Below are 12,096 nucleotides of genomic sequence, written 5' to 3'. Positions count from 1 at the left end.
GGGTTTGATTCCCACACGGGCGACACATACGAAATTGAATAATAGTCTGACCAAGCTTAACCTCCTGCCTACCAGGGTCCCTTTTTTTGGAGTATGCTGTTGAAATTTTAGTATAACGTTGACAATAGGATATGATATACAGGAAAAATAGTAAAAAAAATCCTTCATGGGGAAAATCGGGTTTTCCCTATGTCCTTTATGTAGGACAAAGTGACTATATTACTATGTGATTTATGTAGGACATAGACTAGTTTTAAGGTAAACAATGGGTTTTGGAAAGGAATATAACACAAATTAACATATTTTTAATAGTCAGAATTGTATGTCCGTCTCACAAAGTTCAAAATAAAACAAAAGGAAAACTTATTTCAAACAAAACTATCAGATTTAAACTTTTCTCATCTTCAACAATTCTTAATAACGAATTAGTCGTTAATTAGGAACATAATTAAGGGATCTATCAAGTTTCATTAATACCTTTACCTATATACTACTCTATGTTTTGGTGGAAATCGAAAAAACTATTCATGTTTGGCGTTAAACAAAAATACTCGCGCATTTTTTTGCAAAATAAAGTGTTTTTTTTTTATGACATCCACTCTTTCTACATCGCGACTGTTTTGCTCCATGAAAAAAATATCCAGCAGCTTTTGTACGGCTTTCTCTGTGCCTCTTGTGTTTAGACTCCATGTCCTCATACTCATCGTCATCCTCATAGTCGTCATCTCTTCCTTCGTTATCCGAAATAAGCTAAATCCAACTTATATTAGCTCAGCTGCATGACATTTCTCTTATGGACACCCTTTTCAACCTGAACAATGCGATAATGCAGCCATACATTTACCACGGCAAGGTCAAAAAGCTATGGCATTGTCTGATATAGCCACAAATATGTTGAAATATGTACTTATGTACTTTATAAAGTACATCAGAAGTCTAAGTACTAAAACTTTTATAGTCTACATTTGTCCTCTGCAAAGGACATAAAACAAAAAATCATGGTGAATTGAATATTTTATAAAATTATATCAAACTACCAGTGCACATTATCATTTTATAGTCTTAATTAATTAATTATCGCATAAAATCCAATAAGAACCAACATTTCAATAAGATTCAAATCGATTAACGTACTGCTGCGTGCACGCACCGACACAAGTCCATCTTCTATCGCCATTACGAAAAAAGGGAACCACACGGCAATTGACATTTACCTATATTTGGTAACCTAGATATCAGATAGATGTCACCACCTAAATCTTTTGGGACTACCAGTTTAAAAAGCGGTAAAATATTTTTTTGAAATTTATCCGGTCTTATGTCCTATTTGTAGTACAGATGTAGGCAGGAGGTTAAAACTATAAAGATTCTGTATAGCTATTTAGCCCTTGTTTTTGAGTTTTACGTATCAGTAATAAAGATATAAGTACAAATATTCGCTTTCTTTATAAACGATAACCTGTACCTATTGAGAGAACTGAGTTGCAGTTCAATAAAAAAATAATGTCCTCATAGCCGATATACGGTTACGGCGGTCAGTTTCATTGAAACTGGCCATCTGTGCAGGACTTTGTTTATAGTGTCCCAGTGTGAGCACAATACACAGGTACACTCTCTATACCATCACTCTCATAGTCTGGTGGGACGGATAACCGACACGACCAGTGAGAGGTCAGGCGCAGGACCGACGGCTTTACGTGCTCTCCGAGGCGCGGAGGTCTTCGACCTCAACTTCCCAACTCCGAGCAATCTCTGAGAAATTCTTAACAGAAAATCTCAAAAAAAACTTTTTGGCCCGACCCAGGATTCGAAACCGAGACCTCTCGCACGGCAGCCGCATATACTACCAACCGCGCCACAGAGAAACGTGTTGTTACTGTAGGTAGGTAGGTACTATGACTGTACCCTGAATCTATTCAAGAACGTTTAGGTACATAATTCTCTAAGTACCTGGTTGTTTTGTGTAGGTAATTAACTGAGCATTAAGTATACCTGTATTCTAGATATAACACTGACAGCTCTAGCCATATCAATTAACATGAATGATAACTTAGTAGGCAAACATCTACATATTATTATCTAATAACCGGAATCCATTATTATGGAATATACTCATGACATATCGTAGTTAATTGGTACCACTGCTCTAATCAGACAGCTACGCGACACTTCCGGCTGAAAAATACTTTTCGTAGGTAGGTATTTTAAAACAACTGGAGGCGTAATATAATTCAACAAATACTTCGCAAAAAATATCGGTTAGTTCTACCACGATTTTGGGTACCTGTCTGGGTCGGCCTGGTTTTACCAGATATTAGTTTAGTTTTTTAAAAAAAACAACTTCCGCACTAAGAGTTGCTCTTGTGTCGCGGGGACTTTTACAAACATATAAACAACAGACACAGAGCTCAACCAGACCTTTTTTTTTTTTTGTTTAAAAGACAACTCCCGCACTAAGAATTGCTCTTGTGTCGCGGGGACTTTTACAAACATACAAACAACGGACACAAAGCACAACCAGACCTGAAACAACTATTCGTGGATCGCACAAATAATTGCTCCGTGAGGGAATCGACCCCACGACCTCCCAACGCAGTGGCGTTGGCGTGGTGACCTAAACCACTGCGCCACGTGATAGTTTTTGAAAATCAAAATTGCAACAACACTTCGAATTAGCCGTCTGTTCGAAGAACTATACCTAAATATAGCTACTATATAAGAAGCAGGTACAGGCAGATCTGGGAAAGAGAAAATTGGTTTAGATATGTGAATCTAGAGGGAAACTATAATAAACTGTAAATATCGATTTATTTGTAGACTAACACGTCATGAAGCAGTATACAATAAGTAACATCCAACTTCAATTAACATTTTAATACAAAGTAGATATTACACATACATTTATATAATTTCAAATCACATCCAAATTCACGAGGAAAAGTTATACCTAGCTTTTACAATCAATACAATCTTGTTCGGTACAAATGGATTTAAGTAATTGTGTCAAGGGTCTTCTCACACGCTCATTTATTCAATATTCTCGGCTTTTACACAAAAACGTTGCACGAAAAGGCCATGTAAGATCTTATTATATCACAAGTCACTAAGCAGAATGTGTGAAAAGGACCTGTACAGAGAAAACCAGTGCTATGTTAACACACAAATAGATGTTTACTTTCCACCAATCCACAAGTACCTTATTTCATTCCACTAACACATATCTTTTTCCCAATACTAGTGCATATTCTATACCATCCATATAAACTTTATCCAAATTGAGATAATCTCTGCTGTTACCATTCAGTTCATAGTTCTAATCTACCAAAAACTAGGAATGTATTGGTATATAGAATCAGATTATTATATTTGAATGAACACACATTGTCAATAGAGGGGCTTGCTTATTTTATGTGAAAACTCCGATTTTGGCACTCCAATGTAACTTGAGATAGTATGTTCCTTACTAAAACATATACTTTAGGAGTTATGGAGCACAATTTTACTAACTAGACAATCTTGACTATTCTTGACAACCTTTCACATTAATCTTTATAATTTGTTAAGAATGTTATGGCTGAATGCATAAACATAATACAATTGAAATTAATGTTCTAAAATATTTATACTTATAAGTTGAGGGTAGTTCCTGCATTCAGCTTTAGTAACATAGATCAGCAGTGAAACCCAACTTAATATCTGACTAAAACCACCAAAGTGCTTGGATAAAACAACATAGTTATTCACTTACATTTGCAATGAAGTCTTTCACCAGTGCTTTAGAAAATAGTATTTACAGAAAACAAAAACTATAAATAAGGATAATTTAGTCTTAAGGCCTAGTTGCCTTGAGGCCAATATTAGTCAACACAAATATTAAAGAAGTTTGCAGGTGGGCCCTCATTGTCTTCAAAAATAACTTACAAACTGAAGCCTTATCCCTACTAAGTGTTATCCACAAATAGTTATGCATAATAATAAATATATGAAAATTATAAAGTGATAAATACATTCTCATGAACTGTGCGCTGAGTATAATATGTATATAGTTGTAACAATCCTTAATTATGTTCTAAAATCTGTCTGCTCTTTATAAATCTCATGACACTCGGAAAACTACTCTAGCATTTTAACAAGTTCTACTATATGGACATTTATTATATTGCTGACACACACCCTTTGACCACATAAGCTTTTAAAAATTCCTATTATCTGTTATACTTTCACAAATTCGTAGACAAAAGCCCAAACTTCTCACTTTAACAATATATTGTCCACAACACTTAATAACCATTTTTATTTGTTCAAAAGCACTTTATATTACTTGGTAAATGAGTTCAGGATGTACTGCCACTTCTACATTTGACGGATTAGGCCATGATAATAGCAAATGGATGCTAATATCCATATTTAAATGTGATGTTTGATTCTGCTGTAATATATTCAACAATACGGGGCCAGGTAGCCCATAAAAATAAAACAATTACAGTTATGTAATGTACTACACAATAAATTGGACATTGTGACTAAATTAAAGTACTCAAAAAAATTACCTAGTATTTTTTCCTTTGTGGTTATTGTAATGGCCACACTATACATTTACAAAGCTTTTAAACTTCACATTACACATTAACAACATGTTATTATAGTTGAACTATGGCCAATTCCTTAGAAGTTACAGCAACTGTTTGTCTTCCGTGCTGTCTTGTAGAACAATTTACTCTGCATAGATAAACTCTCAGTTTTAGCAACAACATCATCCAGTTTCTCACCTCTCTCTAGGACCGCTTTTATAGTGTCATGTAGAATAATCTTTGTTTCATCCAAGTCATTTTGTATTTTCGTCAATGCGTCAGCTTCCTTTGGATTCTGATATTTGGTCAAGTACTGTGGCAATACATGGAAGTCCACTGTATTTTCTTCTGCAGTCGCCCAAGAGGTAGGTGGTACTGAGGCTGAAAACTCATCAAGTATCTTAGTGATTAGTGTATGTGCCACTCTGTTAGGATACTCGTGGTCAGAAATCAACACTCCTGCCAGGTTGTCATGTCTCACATAAACTTGCAGCATATATTCTCCTTCCTTGACAGACTGTCTCGCAGACGGCTGTGTTCTTTCCACTATAGTCTTACTGACAAATGCCATAAACTCCTGAACAGAATTCCTTTGAAAAATACTGAAGCTTTGTAAGCTATATGCTGCCTTCAGAAGTGAAGCATTGTTCACCCCTTTGTACAATACAGCAAGTGCATAGATTTTCACCATTTTGTTTATGCACTTAAGTCTTTCAAGAACACCAAGTTAACTGAAAACAACAAATAAAGATATTAATTACCTTATGAAATATATATGATCATCCAGCAAAACTTTCTAATGACATCTTGACTTTTTAAATCAAGAATTACAAAGTATAAAATTTAAACTTGCACATGAAAAAGAAAACTGTAGCACTGATAAAAAGAAATATATATTATAGAACTTGTTTCACTACGTAAATTGCTTTTATAAAGGCAACATAACTTCGTAGGGCACTTACCCAATTTCGTTTTTCTATTGGCGGACGACACATAAGTTAACTGTGCACTTAGAACTAAAGACAAGGCTGTTAATTTTAATTAACTGAGTACGGGTACATGCTAATAAATCTGTGAACTGAATTAGGCAAGAAATCTAAATTAATTTGTGTCGAAATGTCGAAATCGATGCTTGGTGCTTACGCATATACGTCAAAAAACTCCAGCAGAAATGTGTCATTGAGTCATCAAAGTTGTCAAAACGAGAAAATAGTCATCGCGGTTCAGTCCAGCTTACATAAATTTTAAGCATATTTTTTTTTCTAAATTTTTAATGCTCTGATATATGATGATCAGACAAATTGGTATAAAGCACCACACTATTAATAGGCTTCGGCAGTGACAAAAATAAGTAGGTAGCTCAGATTCACAAACCAAACAAGAAGAAATATTCATATACCGTAAAACGGGGTGAATAGCAACAATTTTCAACTTTGTCCTAAAAATTTGTAGCGAATAACTTGTTATTTTTATTGTCAGGTTGTTTTATATCATGTCCGGCGCCATGAAGAAAGAGTTAAAACCATATTTGTCAAAAAATATGCATAGTTTTACGATATTTCATTAAAAAAATGGTCAATTTCTATTCACCCAGCGATAGGGGTGAATCGAAACGACCAAAGGGGTGAATGGAAAAATTGTGTTTTAAAACGTTTTTTCAGTTAACAATATTGTATCTTTATAGATAAATACACACCTAAAGAGATAAACACTCCAAACAACTCATTAGAAAAGAAATTCCACTTTAAATCCAAAGTTTTGAAAAAAATGTATGGACCATTAAGGCATTCGAGGACGGTTGACTTTGAAGCAATTTTTTGGGTATAAATATCAATTTAAACATTTAAACAATTATGACACCGCAGAGAAGTAATATCGACGTGTAATCATTTCAAATTTGAACAAAATTCTTATACGAGGAGTACCTACTCAAACATTGGGCTTGAAAACTTTCCTGATTTTTTTTCTATTCACCCCGCGAATTCTATTCACCCCGTTTTACGGTACCGTAAAACGGGGTGAATAGAAACAATTTTCAACTTTGTCCTAAAAATTTGTAGCGAATAACTTGTTATTTTTATTGTCAGGTTGTTTTATATCATGTCCGGCGCCATGAAGAAAGAGTTAAAACCATATTTGTCAAAAAATATGCATAGTTTTACGATATTTCATTAAAAAAATGGTCAATTTCTATTCACCCAGCGATAGGGGTGAATCGAAACGACCAAAGGGGTGAATGGAAAAATTGTGTTTTAAAACGTTTTTTCAGTTAACAATATTGTATCTTTATAGATAAATATACACCTAAAGAGATAAACACTCCAAACAACTCATTAGAAAAGAAATTCCACTTTAAATCCAAAGTTTTGAAAAAAATGTATGGACCATTAAGGCATTCGAGGACGGTTGACTTTGAAGCAATTTTTTGGGTATAAATATCAATTTAAACATTTAAACAATTATGACACCGCAGAGAAGTAATATCGACGTGTAATCATTTCAAATTTGAACAAAATTCTTATACGAGGAGTACCTACTCAAACATTGGGCTTGAAAACTTTCCTGATTTTTTTTCTATTCACCCCGCGAATTCTATTCACCCCGTTTTACGGTACCGTAAAACGGGGTGAATAGAAACAATTTTCAACTTTGTCCTAAAAATTTGTAGCGAATAACTTGTTATTTTTATTGTCGGGTTATTTTATATCATGTCCGGCGCCATGAAGAAAGAGTTAAAACCATATTTGTCCAAAAATATGCATAATTTTACGATATTTCATTAAAAAAATAGTCAATTTCTATTCACCCAGCGATAGGGGTGAATCGAAACGACCAAAGGGGTGAATGGAAAAATTGTGTTTTAAAACGTTTTTTCAGTTAACAATATTGTATCTTTATAGATAAATATACACTTAAAGAGATAAACACTCCAAACAACTCATTAGAAAAGAAATTCCACTTTAAATCCAAAGTTTTGAAAAAATTGTATGGACCATTAAGGCATTCGAGGACAGTTGACTTTGAAGCAATTTTTTGGGTATAAATATCAATTTAAACATTTAAACAATTATGACACCGCAGAGAAGTAATATCGACGTGTAATCATTTCAAATTTGATCAAAATTCTTAAACGAGGAGTACTCAAATATTGGGCTTGAAAACTTTCCTGATTTTTTTTCTATTCACCCCGCGAATTCTATTCACCCCGTTTTACGGTACCTAATTTATGATTTCTCTTGGTACATATGACTTTTATTTTGTCTCTGGTTTAAAAATTCAAAATTGTCTCTGAACTGAATCTGTCAGTCAAGACGAAAAGGGTTTGTATTGAATGTCAAACCTGTAGTAAAACAAATTTTGTGTGTTTGCGTGCTATTATGTTAAATAAACTTTAATCATTGTACTAAGAAGTGATAGAGAAATATGGCAGAAAGTACAGAGAAGGTGGAGAGTGGCTCCGACGCTCGGAGGCGTATATTGAACATAGCAGTTTCTACTGTACTCTTAGAAACAGGATTCGATGCTGCTGACAAAATGTCTTTGGAAACTCTCACTGAAATGCTGCAATGCTGTAAGTGCAATTCTCTCATTAATTCTATAAAAGTTTATTAGTGGTAGAATCTTAGGTCTTTTCAAGAAATTTCTGATATTGAGTTAAAGCTTTTAAAACTATGTACACTGTACTCAGAACAACAGTTATCTGATGGCAAACCTTTCTTTTATATATCATGAGGTGAGATTAAGACAAATTCGTAAAAGTGCCTCTCAAATTTAGTGATGTCCTCGATACCGCTCCCCGATGGGCAGATATGCGACTACGGCTGCCAGTTTCATTTAGTTAGAGGCCTAATGTTTATTATTTTTCTTTAATATTACAGTTTTCACAGAAGTTGGTAATTCAGCGAAAGGTTACTGTGAGCTATCAGGAAGAGTTGAACCAGTACTTGGGGATGTAGTGATGGCACTCATCAATATGGGTAAGAACAAATTTATCAATGTTAAGATGAGATACATTATTAATCTATTGACACCTTACCTTGACCATTTTTCTTTTTTTTTCTTGGGTTATTGCTTATTCAGCACCTAAAGCTATAGCAAACAAGACGCTGACAAAATTAAGCCTGAAAGAGAAATGGATCCTGTTCAAACTGTTAATTCTCATGTACAAAATTGTTTGACAATAAGTACTTATTTTCTAGGTATAAGTCTCCAAGGTTTGGAGCAGTATGCAGCAAGGCCAAACAGGCATGTGATTCAACCTCCGCTGCAGGCATCAGCTCCTCGCACTCCGGCCATGCTCTCAGCAGGATCTAAAGCAAAACCAGCACCTCATATACCATTCCACTTGCCCCCACTGCCAGATCCACATGCCTATATTAGAACACCAGTAAGTGTTTTTAGAAGCTTCATAGATTTATATAAACTGTTAGATAGCCCATTTATCAAGGAAGGCTATAGGCTATACATCATGGCGCTGCGACCAATAGGAGCAGAACACCAGTAAAAAATGTTACAAAAACGGGAAAATGTTGACCCATTATCTTATGTGACGCAAGCGAAGTTGCGCGGGTCAGCTAGTGCTAAATAAAGTATTACTACTATTTGCTATGTTTAAATATTTGCATCTAGAATATAATTAAAACTCATAATACCTTTTTTCAATAATCCTTTTAAAAATCAAAAATATTACCTTTACATATATTACTTGAAATATTGTTTTGTTATAGACTCACAAGCAGCCAGTAACAGAATATGAGGCCATCAGAGAGAAAGCTGCTTCCCAGAAGAGAGACATAGAAAGAGCACTGACAAAATTTCTTGCTAAGACAAGTGAAACTCACAATTTGTTCAACACTGAAGATAACCAAGTATTTCCTTGTGAGTATTTATGTGTAATATTCAAGTGCCACCATTATTTATCTTAGACAATGGACTGTTTCCACTACTCATACTGCATAACTTAATATATGAATACTAGTTAGATTCAATTTAGACTAACCACTTTTTCAGTTGTTTTCTTTTCAATACTTGTTTGAGCAGAGACCTAATTTCCCTAGAAAATTGAACAAAGAAATTGTTTATGATAGTTCTTTGTGTCTTGTTTTCAGTGATTGCCTGCAAACCAACATTCCCAGCCTACTTACCATGTCTGCTGCCAACAGACCAAGTATTTGACTTTGATGAACTGGAATACCACTTCCAAGTTGCCAATAGAACTGAGGATATGCCTCCTGACAAGAAAGGTGAGTTGAATATTATGAATAATCTTACAAAGAGGCCTCTGTGGTGTGGTCAAAAGTGTATCTGACAGCTGATCATGAGGTCTTGGGTTCTCTCAGCTCCACCCAAGTGCTAAACATAGGGTTTCTTAATCTATACTAATATTATAAAGCTGAAGAGTTTGTTTGTTTGAACGCGCTCATCTCGGGAACTACTGGTCCGATTTGAAAAATTCTTTCAGTGTTAGATAACCCATTTATCGTGGAAGGCTATTAATAGGCTATAATATATCATCACGCTACGACCAATAGGAGCAGAGTACCAGTGAAAAATGTTACAAAAACGGGGAAAATTATGATTCTCTTATGTGACGCAAGCGAAGTTGCGCGGGTCAGCTAGTTTATAATAAAATGTTTCTCAATAGTGGCCTAGAATTTGGTAATGTGCCATTAAATTACTCACACACTATTACTTGGGGCTGATAGCATAACTGGTGTGTGTATTTTCAATCTACTTCTGATTGATACTATGTATGTCTGTCAAAAGGGGTGCTTTCTAGTAAGCTTGCAAGTGATAAGACCTAATTTTATGTTCAAATTTTTCAGGTGATCAATCAGATAATGAAGGTGAAAATATGGGAGACAATGAGAACCCCAATAGTTCCCAGCTTGATGTCCAGGACACTACAATGGCTTCAAGCCCAGAACGGAGTAAGGCTGGTGGCTAAATACAATAACATAAGATGTTTTAGTTCATAAGATACAATAATTTTGTATGTAAATAAACTATGCTTAATGATAACATGACTTTCAATCTAAAATAGAGAAATGCTTTATGAAGCATCTTTTCTGTATCAAAATTGTTATTGTTTCATGAATAAGCAAAAATATTGTAATTCAAATGTTGAGGATATCTTAGTATAAGCATAATTATGTATGCATCAATGAGTAAATAAAAACAGTGTTTTAAAAAGAAAATATTACTTTATTAGAGAAAATCACTTGAGTGACGCTGGGTTGATGACAGGCAGGACTTTGATGCCGTCTCTGTTGACAACAGTCACTTGGAAGTTGGGCAGACTGACAAACAACCTCTTGTGAACCTCTTTCACACACTGCTTCAAGATTTCATAAGCTTCTGCCTCAGTTGCATCTGGGAAATGTAAACACAGTAAGTTCCGCATTCCACAATCTTAAGGAATACTTACAGAATATGTTAAAAGTAATCAAATTCAAGATTAATATTATAATTGGAAACAATACTGTGAAGTTAAATTTTTTTGACAAGGGAAATCAAATTTGATGCTAATGATTTCAGAAGTATCATTTAAAAGAATATTTTCAAAAAGTTCAGATAGCACCTAGTTGTAGCTGTGTGATAGAATGTATGCATAAGTTGAAATGGAATTACTGTGAATTCACAAATATTACCTTTCTTATGATAACGGTCCATGATACTCAAGCTGAGGTATCCACCATAGCCATGAGCAGCAAAAGGCACCTTCACACTGGATGCTAGGTAGTCCATGAAGTAGAGTTCAGGACCATTCTCTTTGTCATATCCACCCATCAGCACATTTACAAAGTATGGGGTCTGGAAATTAACAAAATGCATTATTAGTAGTTATACCCTAGGTAGTTTTGAGGAAGATTTTATCTTAGTTTTTGTCATGAAAGTACATGGGGTTGGATGTATGGATGCTTCGTTTGTTTTACTTGCTAAGCGACTGTACACTGCAGTTTAACATAGCCTAGGTAAAAAAAAATATAAATATACTAAAAGGAAGAATGTTTAGCGACTTACACTGCTCCTGAGGTACTCAGCGAGATTCCTACGTGTGAAATTAGCCGCAGCAGTAGGCCCCAGTTCATATCCATTGCGCATTTTGTACAACTGGATGTTCTTTGCGATGTATTCAGCGAACTGAGTCGTGTCACCAGAGTCGCCGATCACACCCATGACCAGTCTGTCGGATATTTTGTAGATCTTCTCCTCATCTAGATATAAAAGGAGAAAACGAGTTTAGGTACACATATTCAGCTTTAATTTTCAATAAAAAATATAACTTCTTGATGACTGAAAACCGCTAACTCACCGTCTTTCATGACCATAATACTGTGGCTATTGCTTTGATCGGCTGCTATCATAACGAAGTCATTACACTGTATTCCTAATAGACATTGCAGGTTGATATTCGACATCTTGATATAGAAATATATTAAATATTATCTCAAATACCGCAAGAATAACCTACGTTAAAAACTGCAAGCAAACTTCAACAAACAATCTTGTCAAATCACCGAGT

The 12,096-nt window shown here is 34.8% G+C and overlaps 3 protein-coding genes across 3 annotated transcripts; 1 reads left to right on the top strand and 2 right to left on the bottom strand.

The window, feature by feature from the left end:
* Positions 1–2,791: 2,791 nt before the first annotated feature.
* Ykt6 (YKT6 v-SNARE homolog) lies at positions 2,792–5,750 on the bottom strand. The gene is made up of 2 exons (XM_076120679.1): positions 5,534–5,750; positions 2,792–5,302 (listed from the first exon to the last, which is right to left on the bottom strand). The coding sequence occupies exon 2, from the start codon at positions 5,260–5,262 to the stop codon at positions 4,666–4,668; it is 597 nt and encodes a 198-aa protein (XP_075976794.1). The 5' UTR covers positions 5,263–5,302; positions 5,534–5,750; the 3' UTR covers positions 2,792–4,665.
* Positions 5,751–7,867: 2,117 nt separating this feature from the next.
* Taf8 (TBP-associated factor 8) lies at positions 7,868–10,669 on the top strand. The gene is made up of 6 exons (XM_076120885.1): positions 7,868–8,142; positions 8,450–8,548; positions 8,771–8,958; positions 9,299–9,449; positions 9,680–9,814; positions 10,397–10,669. Exons 1-6 carry the CDS (start codon positions 7,995–7,997, stop codon positions 10,516–10,518), a joined length of 843 nt encoding a protein of 280 aa, XP_075977000.1. The 5' UTR covers positions 7,868–7,994; the 3' UTR covers positions 10,519–10,669.
* Positions 10,670–10,754: 85 nt separating this feature from the next.
* On the bottom strand, positions 10,755–12,091 carry Prosbeta4 (Proteasome beta4 subunit). Its single transcript, XM_076120886.1, has 4 exons — positions 11,887–12,091; positions 11,595–11,788; positions 11,222–11,384; positions 10,755–10,943 (listed from the first exon to the last, which is right to left on the bottom strand). Exons 1-4 carry the CDS (start codon positions 11,990–11,992, stop codon positions 10,789–10,791), a joined length of 618 nt encoding a protein of 205 aa, XP_075977001.1. The 5' UTR covers positions 11,993–12,091; the 3' UTR covers positions 10,755–10,788.
* Positions 12,092–12,096: the final 5 nt, after the last annotated feature.

Source organism: Anticarsia gemmatalis, chromosome 12, assembly GCF_050436995.1.
Source record: "Anticarsia gemmatalis isolate Benzon Research Colony breed Stoneville strain chromosome 12, ilAntGemm2 primary, whole genome shotgun sequence".
In the NCBI taxonomy this organism is placed as follows: Eukaryota; Metazoa; Arthropoda; class Insecta; order Lepidoptera; family Erebidae; genus Anticarsia; species Anticarsia gemmatalis.
Note: the sequence above shows the minus strand (reverse complement) of the source record. Positions and strands in the feature narration are given on the sequence as shown.